Genomic DNA, 13,477 nt, shown 5'->3' with positions numbered 1-13,477 from the left:
TATAATGCCGATGTCATGTCATTTACGAACAGGCCCTTTTTTAATCATAATCACGTTCCTAGACCAAAAGTTCTGGTAATTAGTTCTGTCAAGATTGTTCTCTTAGTGGAGTTTAACGATCCACCACAGATTTTCTGGTTTTTATGGTTTTGTATCGTTTGTTCGAACGCTACCTTGACAATAAAAAATTTTATCGACTAGTTTAACCACCCACACGTACTCCCAGTTTAGTTTATTTCTTGTTAAGAAAAAGGGAAAAAATTTGAAATATTTTGGTTGACCCTTGTCAATTGAGTTATTTATTTTTTCGCTATGAGATGTGCATTCCTTACATCGAACGATAATAAAAGGTCAGCTCAGGAGTAAAGGAAAATTGTAAAATAATGAACTTAACTTAACTTTCGTTTCCATAAATAAATAAACGAAATTGTGGTTTTCTTAAAATTATAAAGTTTTGTGCTTTAATAAACGAAAATTGTTTTCGTTTTTTTGCAATGGGAAAGTTTGCAAAGTTTTTATTTTTCACTTCCGTTTATGTTTCCAATTTCACATTTTACTCATAGAAGTTGAGTATGCTTTGTACAGTCACACACACACATCCAAAACAAAACCGGAAATTATGAAAGTATAATCATCCAGCATTTTCAATAAGCGGTTTATATTTCAATTAAAGTAAAAGATGTGGGAGAAGAGGTCGACAGGCTCACTGTCGTCGTCGTTCTGAGTTTTCTGCGAATTATAATTTATTTCATCAAAAGGAAATGCTCGTAATTATGTTCAGTGAAACAAAAATAGCGAAAAAGGGAAATTGTTCATTTTGAGCTGATGCTGCTGCTTTTGTGAGTTTAAGGTTACTATTTTACTTGAATATTGCGAATTGTTTTATAATTATGAACAGTTATTGCTTCAATGAATCGCAATTCGATATTATTGTCACTCCCGTCCGTTTACGATATAAATGTTGGACTGTTTGATATTATACTTTGGTCGTTTGTAAATGGTGTGTTTAGATATCTTAAATTTCAATTTTGCACACATAGCAAGCATTCCACCACACAATCTACTACTTCTTTTGAAAAACTATCGCCTAGTGTTTGATGCAAAATCTTTTACTTCGTTTGTTTGACCTTACATTTGGCAATATAATAGAAGATTTGTTTGGAGCCGCTCATTGCCTACTTTAGTCGTCGTTGTCGAAAACAGATGTTTAGGATTTATTTCTCGGCTTATGGTACTCCCTAAAATTAGGAGGCACACTTAAGGCGTCATTTTACTTATAATACACCACACACTACAAACGAAAACAGCTACAAGTTTTAATATTTTGTAGCTTCATCTATTACTTCAAACAGACGTTGTAGTTTTGTCGGTACAATTTTTAATGAGCCTGAACTCTGGAGCTACGATATATGATCTTAAAAACGCTTTGAAAAGCGGATACGTAAAGTGCATATCGTAAAGTGAAATTTTGAAGGACGACAGATGAATAGTATAACAAAATCTTGCTGGGACATTTTTTGGTGGGGTGTGTGGGAAGTTTTTTCGAGCCGAAGGCGAGAAATGCATTCCACATGCCTCTACAAAGAATGTCCCAGCAAGAGAGGACGGTACTTCGTTGTCCTGCGACCAGAAAATCCGAAAAACCGGTTTTAAGCGAGACAGCAATGATACAATTTCTGGCCGCAAGACAACAATAGTATTTTTCGTCACAAGTGACGAAAAATAGAATTTTTCAGGACTAGTCTTAAGCTTGTCCTAACGAGGCGAAACCGAGTAGGACAAGCTTAAGACGTGTACAGAAAAAATTCTGCTTTCGTCACGAGTCACGAACTACGTTTTCTGTGCCATAAGGATCATAATGAGACGAAAAACAAAACAAAAACATTACAACAATTTCAGCTTTTCTTAGCAATCACTTTTCGATCGTAGGTGATTAATCAATACTCGTGTCTATGAAAGGATATGATTGAGACTCTCAATTTGAGAGTTTAATGGGGTCGTTAATCAAGCAGCAAAATAAAAACAAAACTTCACTTTGCATAATCAGGCACTCAGAATTGTTTCTTATTCAATATCAACTTTTCAATCGACTTTTTCTTTCAAACAGGAATTATGGCGGGCTCTAACAGATCGGGTGACTTAGCTGATGCCCAGAAAAGTATTCCAATCGGAACAATTGCTGCTATCATCACTACTAGCACAGTATATCTATCATGCGTCTTGTTGTTCGCTGGTACAGTTGATAATCTTCTGCTAAGAGACAAGTACATATCCGAACTCACCTACAGTTCGTACAAATAATAAAACAAAAACTTTCCAATGCCACCAGATTCGGTGCATCAATTGGTGGTAAATTAGTGGTTGCAAACATTGCTTGGCCCAACGAATGGGTTATTTTGATTGGATCATTTTTGTCGACGCTGGGTGCTGGACTACAAAGTTTAACTGGCGCACCACGTTTGCTACAAGCCATTGCCAAAGATGAAACTATACCGTTTTTGAGCCCGTTTGCTGTGTCATCGAGCCGCGGCGAACCGACTAGAGCATTAATATTGACCGTTTTCATCTGCCAGGGTGGTATTCTTTTAGGTAAGGATACACTGCAGCCTCTGCATCAATTGCATCGTCGCCAACAATTTTTTGTTCGTTTCTACCTTAGGTAACGTTGATATTTTGGCTCCTCTTCTGTCTATGTTCTTCCTAATGTGTTACGGATTCGTTAATTTGGCTTGTGCTGTACAAACTCTTTTGCGTACACCGAACTGGCGTCCCCGATTTAAATTTTACCATTGGAGTTTGTCATTGTTCGGATTGGCTTTGTGCATATCAATTATGTTCATGACATCATGGTTCTTTGCTCTAATTGCTATGACCATGGCCGTCATCATCTACAAGTACATTGAATATCGCGGGTGAGTAACCGTCGCAAATCATTGAAACCGAAACAGATTCTAAAGCACGAATTTACAGTGCGGAGAAAGAGTGGGGTGATGGTATTCGCGGTATGGCATTGACTGCGGCTCGATACTCGTTACTGCGTTTGGAAGAAGGTCCACCACATACCAAAAATTGGCGACCACAAATTATGATCATGGTGAAGCCAACCGATGAAAATATACCGAAATATCGCAAACTCTTCTCGTTTGCTTCGCAATTAAAAGCTGGAAAAGGTTTAACTGTCTGCGTGTCGGTGGTGCAAGGAGATTTCACCAAAAAAGTTCAAAAATCAAACGAAACGAAACAAAATATCAAACGCATCATGGAAGAGGAACGTGTCAAAGGCTTCGTCGAGGTTCTTGTTGCTCGAAATATGGTGGATGGACTGTCGTCAATGTAAGTTTAAACGAATGGAAACACAATTTCAATTGAAATTCCTGAACGATTCCCTTAACTACCCTTTCAGAATTCAAACTTGCGGTTTAGGTGGCATGAAACCGAATACTGTGATATTGGGCTGGCCGTATGGATGGCGGCAAAGTGAATCAGACCGTACGTGGAAAACGTTTTTGGAGACATGTCGTGTTGTTACCTCGTCTCGCATGGCCCTGGTTATTCCGAAAGGAATCAACTTCTTCCCAGATTCGACTGAAAAGGTACGTTTCGGTCATCAGTAAATAAAATTGTTGAGTGTGCTACTTCGTCTAGGTATTTTAGACAGATTTGAAGAAAATCTGTTACTTCATTAGTTTAGCATACACGTTGTTATATAAAAGACCACCTTCGACTGAAATCCTTGCTGATTTCTAGTCTTTATTGTCGATAACAGATGATGATTAGATAGTTTGTGTAATTTCGTGTTGATTTCGTGGTAGGGTTCCGCCTCCACCCGAGAGTTTTAGATTATTTGCCATAGTTGACCAGTATAGGCGACAACCAACATAACGATCTCATGAAACACTTTTACGACTGACTCTCAATCAATTACAGATCCGCGGCAACATCGATATTTGGTGGATTGTCCATGATGGCGGTCTTCTGATGTTGCTACCATTCCTCCTGAAACAACATCGCACATGGAAAAACTGTAAATTGCGAATCTTTACGGTCGCTCAAATGGAAGACAATTCGATTCAAATGAAGAAGGACCTGAAAATGTTCCTCTACCATTTACGAATTGCTGCTGAAGTTGAAGTCGTTGAAATGGTAATTCGATTCAATCGTAGAGAGCAATGGGAGAAGTGATTTTGATTTCGATTGTTTTTGTATCTCGTTCTCAATGGTGTAGATGAATAGTGACATATCAGCTTATACGTACGAGCGAACACTCATGATGGAACAACGCAATCAAATGTTGAGAGAATTACGGTTGAACAAAAAGGAAAGCTTGGGAGTGGTAAGTGTTGCCATTAAAATTTCTTTATTTATTTCAATTAAAACTCTCAAATGCAATTGGTCGAACACACCTCTCTATGTTTATAGTATTTCTATGTAATAAATCGAAAAATTACTGTTTCTTCTTGTTATTGTGTCTATAAATGCCACACACAAACTCATCGCCGTATTTTACATTTTAATTAATTATAAAAACAAAAACAAATTTCTTTCTCTTAATTTATTTTCACTCACACAAAAGGTGGAATCTTTGGTGGAATACAGCGAAGGCACGGGCGAGGATAAAATGCCTTTGGTAAAAAGAAAACAAAATTGTGCAAAAAGAACTTATCGAAGTGGATTTTTTTTTGGTTTTTTTTTCCTTAATATTATTTGTTGGATTTCTAGAAAAAAGAATTTTTTAATTTTTTTTGATCATTCCATCAAATTTTATTCATTTGCTCGTTCGTCCTCATCTCATTTTGTCATTGTTAAAATTAATACACTTCATTTGGACCACACCCGGATGCACATTCCAAAATTATACAAAATTATACTTGTGCAGCGTCACATTTCTATGTACAAAACACATTTCATATTACACATTTTGCTCTGTCCATGCTGTAAATTAATGTAAAATATTGAACGGATGGGTTTGTAGAGAAATATGGATTCTCTAGTTTGTAATAGTATTTTGCACGACCAGGGAATAAAAAGATGAAAAGTAGAGTTTTCGTTGTGAATTTTGTTGTTCCGATGCGTTGCCGAGGTCAACAAACACACTAAAACGGGACTTTTCATTTTTATCCCGAGTTATGTAATGGATTTTACATGCTGAGGGCGTCAAAAATAGTGCTTGAAACATGAAAGTACGGTTTTCGACGCATGTAGCATGTAAAAGATATTGATCTTCTGGAGTGGTATCTGGTTCAAAAGTTCTTTAGTAGTGGTACTACTTCAGTAAATGGTGAAATGATCGTCTGGTGGATTTTGTTATTTTTGTAGGCGCCGTTGTTTGACTTTTTGAACATAATTACAGTAATGGTCGAGGTACATTTCGTTTTTGGCAGTACCATTTTAGAGGTGAGCGGGCCGAGGTTTTTTCAAAGCCCGACCCGACCCGTGCCCGACCCGAATCGATTCTTAAAACCCGAGAACCCGAAACCAGACAGATACTGAAACCCGGCCCTACCCGAATTAAATTTTTGAGACCCGATAAGGGGCCATTCACAAATTACGCACGCACCAAATTCGAAATTACAGACCCCCCCTCCCCCCTTGCACGCGAAAATATATGGAGAAAATTTCAAAAATGTATTGAGCGTACGCTTTTGTCAAACCCCCCCTCCCCCTTAAGAGCGTGCGTAATTTGTGAATGGCCCCTAACCCGAAACTTGACAGATACTGAGACCCGAAAGATACTGAAACGCGCTAAAATCGAAAATTATTTAGAAAACACAAAAAAATATTTCATTTTGAAACAGTTTCTTGAATTTCTTACAAGAAAAACGAAATTGCCTAAGTTAGATCCACATATAAGTGTCCAACGCTGTGACTTTACATAGAAAACTTTAATTCGGGTCGGTTTTGAATTTTCAATTTAAAACCCGGGCCGGACCCGAACCCGACCCGAATTGAATTTTGGGAACCCGAACAACCCGAAGCCCGTTAAAATTGACTCGGGTTCGGGCCGGGTCGGGTCGGGTTCGGGTCGGGCCGGGTTTTTGGCCGACTTCGGGTAGCCCGCTCACCTCTATTTCAGAAGACGTCGAAGACAATTTTAATTCAATTTCAATTTGGCCGTCTCTTCAACGCAAATTAAAATGTCTCTTCGTTCGTCCTTTCCCAGTCTCCGCCCACCTTTTCATTGTGAATATATTTCGATGTAGAGTTGCGAGAATGCGAGTTGTAGATTCCTATGCAGAATTATTGGAAAATTATGGGAAATCAGTTTTTCAAAAATTGGCACTGGTATTTTAGAGTCGACATGGCATAGATTGATTGGATTGAAATCGATGACATCTACAGATTGTAACAGAGGGGCTATTTTTGCGAATTCCTAGTTTAAGTTTAGTTCAATTTAAGAGGTATCGGTGCTTTGCTGAAAAGCATTCATTAGGTCGATTTTTATACTGGATAATGGATTTTAGTTTACTTTTGATGATATCTTTCCATCAGAATCCTTTTTGAAAAGTGTACGACCGCAATTCCGCCCAGGAATGTGGTAGCTTTCAACAGAAAATATATTTGATTTTAGCAGTTTTACCGGCTCTGAGAAACGTGAGCAGTTTTGTTTATGAAAATTTTATTAAAATGCTCACTTTCCTCAAAACTGGTCAAACGACTACAACCAAATGGATTTTCTTTTGAAAACTAACACATTCGTGGTCGGAATTGCGGTCGTACTTTTTTGAAAAAGGATTCTGATGGAAAGATATCATCAACAATGTAGTATGAGGCACACATATGTAAGCTACAATTTTAGCTAGATACCGGAGCCTCTTAAGTTAAAGAATTTCAAGAATTCAAGAAATTCGAAAACTTTAAGCAAATTCTTAAAAATTCTAGATAATTAACGAAATTCTTAAACATAGTCCCGCCTGTACCAGTGTACCAGTGTTTAAGTCCTCAAGAAGCACAATGATTCCTTGAAGTAGTAGATCTAAAATTTTACTTGTTTTGATTCCCAATGGATACGACACAGTCCATTCCAGCAATGACATTGATTTTTCCAAGCATTTAAATTGAAAAAAATCAAGAACGACCCTACAATTACGAGCTCTGAACAGTTAAACTTTTTACGGATCTTTGGTTTTCGCAAATTAAAGCACAATAATCCCGCCAGTTTCGAAGCAATTAAATTTTTCTTTAATGCATTCCATCGACTTGGATATATATACATTGTACAATGTGCAGACTATCGCATATTATGTCCAGCTAACGAAATGAAACTCGATTTCTTCTGCAAAATGAAAATTTAAGCAGGAAGTTAGGAAAGGAAATCATCGTCTCTACATGTTTGAAATTTCCTTTTGCAATTCTCGCCTTTTTTTCTCGAATGAATTTCTCTGTGTATATGACTTTTGCTGCATCGACACAATTTTCATTCAATTAATTATTGCCATAATGGATCAAATTTTCAAGAATTTTCTGCAGAATTTTCAGAATGTGTTTTGTAAAGTATAGAGAAAAGATGTAAACGATGATACCAAGAGAAAGAGAGAGAGAGATGTATACATACTGCTTGTACTGTACAGGATATAACATTACGTTCGTTCATCACAACCTAATCAACTTGTATAGCGTTGATCAAACATAAAAACATTGTGGAAATACAAACACTTTTACAGTCATTTTATATTTGCAGACCAGTCCTTAGAAATTGTTTTGGATTATTTTTGCCATAAACATTCATTCCTCATAAATTTTGTCGATTTAATTTAGCGAATTTCAAACAATTTTTCATTCAGTTGACGGTTTTTGCTTGTCGATATTATTGATATTAATATGCATCAATTTGTTGGCGGTATCAAGTGATTACAATTCGATTCTATTGTATTTAACAGGTCCAAGCTATCGTCGATCATCATCATGCGTCCGATAATGCTCGAACCGCAACGAAAGTTCGTTTCACCGAGCCAAATGATGTGGTCAATGAGGACGAAGACGAAGGATCATTGGAAAAGGTATATACGGAACATACATCCGTCGAACGCGGAAATCATTTCGAATTCTATTTTAACGCTGCTTAGTTGTTACCACAGGAAATTAAGAAAGAAATCGAAAAGGCAGCGGCAGAAGAGCAAACCGAAAAGGAAACGTTGATGGAAAATAATATTAACAACAAGAAGGACGACGAACTACCAACGGAGAACAATATAAGCAATCACACATCACCGAGTAATAGTACCACAAAGCTTGCCATGGATACGAAATCCGAAAAAGACGAGGATGAACAGCAGGCAACCGACGATGATAATATACGAAAATCAAATATCAAACCGTAATGTCTTGTGGTTTAGGGTTGGCCGTATTTGTAAATAATTTTTGAATAATTGAATTTCAGTGACGAAAATAATGTGAGACGTATGCATACGGCTGTGAAATTAAATGAAGTTATTGTAAATAAATCACACGATGCCCAGTTAGTTATCCTCAATTTGCCCGGACCACCAAAGGATACGCGAATGGAAAGGGAAAGCAATTGTAAGTAGAATTTGTTTTTAGTTTTTATATTTGTTGTCTTCATTAGTACAAGGCTAAGAGCTTTATAGAATTCATTGCCCTCGTTTCCATGATGGTCGCGCAATTTAGAAGGACTTCAGAAACCGAGACATTCATCACATGTTCATGTTCCTTCTATCCAGCTGCACGGTCCTCTTACCTTTACATTTCTCTGCTGTTTCACAACCCTTTAAACATGTAAGAATTGAATTGACTGTAAATTGGGAGATGAATCGATGAACGTCTCTGATTAGTAATAACAATTCAATTGATCACAAACTTCCTGAGCTTTTTGCTAGTTGAGTTCAGACAATTCAGAGAAATTGTTCGGGCGGCAGGCATACTATATTATCGGATCTATTACTTCTTTTGATGAAAGTATTTTCAACAGATTTCATCACAAAATCTTTTACTTCATTGTTTTACCATTTTCATATAAAAGGCCGTAATAGCAAGAGCCTGTTGCATATCTTTGTCGTCTCTGTCGATAACAGACGAGAAAGATTGATTGATGACACATGCATTGGTGTTAAGGGTCGTTTTCTCACAAATATTTTGTTTCGATTTTATTGCAGACATGGAATTCTTAGAAGTTCTAACCGAGGGCTTAGAGCGAGTTTTGATGGTGCGAGGTGGCGGCCGAGAAGTAATCACAATTTACTCTTAAAAGCATACAACTTCGACCGAATACCGATTGAGTTTTAAAATTCTAAGAATAATGTAAAATATCTAAAAAGAAAAGAAAATAATTGAATGAAAAGTGTTGTATGTGTTAGCTTAAAGTCGGCACATTCTCGCACGAGAACCTTATTAAGAAAACGCGCGTTTCTGTATTGTTTTGTTTTTTCGTTTCGACTCGAGTCTTGTTTGTGCGTTCGAGAAATGTTTCATTTTTGAGTAGAAACTTTAGGGTGGAGCGTTTTAATCGGTTATAAGATGCTGAGAGCATTAACAATAAGAAAAAAAAGTAAAATATAATTTTCGTTGAATGTCGATGTCGAATGAGTGTGTGCAAGAGGTCAGAGTATAGATAACTCTTCTTCAGATTTATATAAAGTACTAAGATTAAGGATATCATTGTGTTAGTTACACTGCCATTCGTTTAATTATACATTTTTTGGTTTAAGTAATGAATTTAATGAAATATAAATAAAATTTTGAAGAAAAAAAAAGAAAGTGAAATGGAATGGAATTATTATTTCTAGTCTAACATTTTGATTTTTGTAAATCGCGGTTTACCAAATAGAAAACCAATCTTTTTGACATTAGATTTATTATTACGATGTTTCTTAATTTAAACGAATTTATTTTTTTCTTTCTTTTTTTATAAATAATCAATTTTATGTTCATCGTTATCGCATGTGTATAAATAAAGAGAGTAACCTGTTTTTGGCCTACGAAATGTGTTGTTGTTTCAATTTATTCTTTCCTTAATTTCGCCTGTAAACTTAAAAGAAAAGAAAACCCAACATAAACACTGAGACTGTAGTTTTTTAATTAAAAAAAAGAAAAGAAAATTTAAATGAACAAAAAACTATAAATTAATCGCGGAAAACGAAAATTTAATTTCAGTTTTTGTGTTCATTTAACATTTAGCATTTATGTAATTTTTATGGTTCAAGCAACATTAAAAAAGAGTAAAACAAATGAATTGTGTAAATAGAGGTCGTTACCTGTATTCATAAAATATATTGAGTATTTTTCGCCTTTCAATTAATTTTGTAAATATTTTAGAGTTAAAAAGAAAACTTTAAACTTGTTTTTAAAATTGTTAAGAAAACATAAATTTTAGAGTTTAAAGAAGCTAAGGAAAAGAAGGAAAGAAAAAGGCGGGAAAATGAACTCTGTAAATATCAAAATACGTTACAATTCAATGAATTTTATCTAACACATTTAATAGACGGAGGGCCTGTGTATATATCAGTCCTTCATAGTGTCACTACACCTTATCCTCCATATTATCTCATTCTCTGATATGAAGATTCAAATTGGTTTCAAAACGCAAAGTTCTGAAAGAACAGGTTCAGACAACCACAAAGTCGGGTGACACCAAATTTGTGTGTCACCGCCTTCGTGAACAACTCAGAGTTGTCTGAACCTGTGCTTTCAGAACCTTGTCAAAACGAAGGAATTGTTATGCCAAATGACAGATGAAAATGAACGGATTCATCGAAAGAACTCATGTGTCTGACTAGTTAAAAATATAAAAATTTCATTAGTCAAACACTATACCTTTTGAGCCGAACCACATCGAAAATTTCTGTCGTGAAGTGACAGTTTTGACATTGACATTTTTGACGTTGTCATTTTTGACATCTGAAAAATTGCGTCATAACCTCAATTGAAAACGTGAACTGTGTACAAAACTTGTCTTTAAACAATTAATTTTGAACAATATTACAGCATTATCGTAAAATTCCAATAAGGGTTTACTATAACACTGTTATATTATTCAAAATTAATTATTTAAAGACAAATGTTGTGTACAGTTCACGTTTTCAGTTGATGTTATGCCGACATTTTTCAGATGTCAAAAATGACAACGTCAAAAATGTCAAAATATCAAAGCTGTCACTTCACGACAGAAAGTTTGAATGTTGTTTGGCTCTTTCACTTTCATTGAAAATATTTATTTTCATTCTGTCATTTGGCACATTTGCTAAGATTTTCCAAAATTTTCCAAAAATTTTCCGAAATTCTAGCAAATTTTAGCAAATATTGGAAAATTTTGCCAAATTTCGGAAAATTTTAGCAAATTTAGGAAATCAATTTCCCAAAAATAGGCCCTGGTTCGTTAGGTCCCTCTTAACGCTCAAAAATCAAAGCCATCAAAGAAAGTGTTTTTCGTATCGGAGATAATAATATCGCATAGGCTTAAGACTATGACCTTATGAGGCACTGAGATGCACACAGGCTCCTGGTCTATAAAGGTTTATTCTTTACCGTGAATGGTTTTTATTCCTTTCAAGACAGAACTTTTTTTTAAAGTTATAAACAACAAAAATTGTGGTTAAAAACTTATAATTATTCAAGAAAACAATTGAGAAAAATAAATTAAATAAAAAATTGAAAAATAATAGACATATAATCAAACACCAATGTAATATGATTAAAAAACAAATTGGTGTTTAAAAAACAGCTCATTTACTGTGAATCAAATATTTTTAAATAAGAAATTATAAAAGAGACAAAAATCTTATATAAATAAAAGAAATGAAAATAAAAACAAAAAATTTATATTTAACCCAAAGAAGAATAATAAAAAAAAAAAAATTGAAACATAGACAGATAAAATAGAAACTTATGTAATTAAATTAGCTACAAAACATGAAATTAATAAGCAAATTTCAACTCTTCATTAACAGACAACAAAAACCGATTTTGATTGAATGGATTTTCGTATTATCAAATTTTTTTGACTAATTTGATCCTTTCTTGGATATCGAAGTTACAACGACATCGAAATTCCTACAAACAAAATCGTAATCACTAGACAATTACCTGGGAATCGCAGTTCTTGGTGGGTCCTAGTGAATCCTGTGATAATGAAACTCCTAAGAAATCGTTACATGAGGCATCTAATCCGCTTATAATTGCAAGTAATTTTTATGAAACCATTATTCGTACGGAGCTGTTATTCCCGAGGAACCGTAACTCCTTCGAAATCGTCTGAATCGGTTTTAGTGTGGATCAAGAATTTTAATTTTCGAGAACTTTCTCTAATTTTTGTCAAATTTCACGAATTTTTCGAAGGATTTTTTCAAAAAGATTCGAGAAAATCAAGAATACATTTTCTCAAAAACAGATTCTGGTTCCTGTTAAATAGTAAATCTCAGACAAAGAGGTAAAACTGTAACGACAACTTAATGAGAAAAGAAAATCCGTAGGTCTATATATTTTGATTGAGTGATTCACCACACGAAAAAACAAAGAGAAAATGTAAGAGTCGATCTATTAACGACCTGCGGCCTATAATATGAAGAATAGGTACAAATATTAATTTATAAATGTAACCGTTTATAAACCGAAGCCACGATCATTCCAAGATATATTCAACAGATCTGTTACTTTTGTTGTTTAAATTAAATCTGAATATTTGACACGAAATCTTTTACTTCATTCGTTTCGGAATATTTGGTTCTTATATATAAGAGCACTAGTCAGAGCTCATCGCTTATTTTGGTCTTCGTTGTCGACAACAGATGATAATTTCGACAAAAATCCATTCAATCTTGCAACTTTAAAACAATAGAAAATTTTGCTCGATAAAACCATTTAAGTTGAATGAATGAATAAAATAAAAATGAAAAATTCATGTACGCGCTACAAGAATACTTTAATCCGCAAAACTAAAATGCCATAATTTTATTCAAACAGAATTTACATAGAACTATAATAGAGACTCTTTACTCTTCCGAAAAAAATAAAATTTAAATTGGAAATAACTATCATTCGACGAACTTTCTTCACTGATCGATCGGTGGTCGATGAGAAACGTACAATCGTTCGTAGAGAATTTAACGAATAGAAGAAAATATTTAAAAATAATAGAAATTCCTACCACATATTTAACTATAACCACTAATTTCATAGTATACAAACAAACAAACAAAATATAAATTCCTGTATAAGCAGCACTGGTAGTACTTAGTACTGGTAGCGTAAAGTGCTATTTACAGCTTAAGTGTTTTGAAATGACGTCAGTGTAGCCTTATGAAGAAAGAAGCAACTTAAGAACATTATGTCCTTGTTCGGTCATTTTTATTTATGTTTGTCAAAATACCAATGTCTGTTACTGTAAGTCTGTAACTGTTACGTAAGTTATATTTTACATTCAAGACGCAGCGAAACAGAAAATTAACATTAATGTCGTAACGTAATGAATCATTTCCGCGGGGTACTGTCAGTAAAGTTCATTTACTAGCAGCACTCCACGGAAATG

The 13,477-nt window shown here is 34.7% G+C and overlaps 1 protein-coding gene and 1 long non-coding RNA gene across 15 annotated transcripts in view; one reads left to right on the top strand and one right to left on the bottom strand.

Annotated features, from left to right (window-relative positions):
• The window catches only part of LOC119071717 (solute carrier family 12 member 4), a 152,168-nt gene extending 142,586 nt beyond the window's left edge, over positions 1 to 9,582 (top strand). For 10 of the 14 annotated variants that reach the window (XM_037176718.1, XM_037176716.1, XM_037176721.1 and 7 more), the window contains 12 exons: positions 2,108 to 2,264; positions 2,330 to 2,589; positions 2,660 to 2,912; positions 2,971 to 3,333; positions 3,404 to 3,593; positions 3,928 to 4,143; positions 4,226 to 4,333; positions 4,574 to 4,627; positions 7,878 to 7,997; positions 8,064 to 8,314; positions 8,378 to 8,517; positions 9,111 to 9,582. In XM_037176718.1, the coding sequence (XP_037032613.1) occupies positions 2,108 to 2,264; positions 2,330 to 2,589; positions 2,660 to 2,912; positions 2,971 to 3,333; positions 3,404 to 3,593; positions 3,928 to 4,143; positions 4,226 to 4,333; positions 4,574 to 4,627; positions 7,878 to 7,997; positions 8,064 to 8,314; positions 8,378 to 8,517; positions 9,111 to 9,202 (2,204 nt within the window). In that variant the 3' untranslated portion in view covers positions 9,203 to 9,582. The remainder of the gene's footprint in view (positions 1 to 2,107; positions 2,265 to 2,329; positions 2,590 to 2,659; positions 2,913 to 2,970; positions 3,334 to 3,403; positions 3,594 to 3,927; positions 4,144 to 4,225; positions 4,334 to 4,573; positions 4,628 to 7,877; positions 7,998 to 8,063; positions 8,315 to 8,377; positions 8,518 to 9,110) is intronic. The other 4 variants (XM_037176726.1, XM_037176729.1, XM_037176722.1 and 1 more) reach the window with 3 other exon arrangements.
• LOC119071830 lies at positions 5,870 to 13,156 on the bottom strand. Its single transcript, XR_005086734.1, has 3 exons — positions 12,927 to 13,156; positions 11,673 to 11,674; positions 5,870 to 5,880 (listed from the first exon to the last, which is right to left on the bottom strand). It is a non-coding gene; the product is annotated as an uncharacterized LOC119071830 (long non-coding RNA).
• Positions 13,157 to 13,477: the final 321 nt, after the last annotated feature.

The sequence above is a fragment of the Bradysia coprophila genome, assembly GCF_014529535.1.
Source record: "Bradysia coprophila strain Holo2 chromosome IV unlocalized genomic scaffold, BU_Bcop_v1 contig_5, whole genome shotgun sequence".
NCBI lineage: Eukaryota > Metazoa > Arthropoda > Insecta > Diptera > Sciaridae > Bradysia > Bradysia coprophila.
The sequence above is the reverse complement of the archived record's forward strand: the minus strand, read 5'-3'. Positions and strand labels throughout refer to the sequence as shown.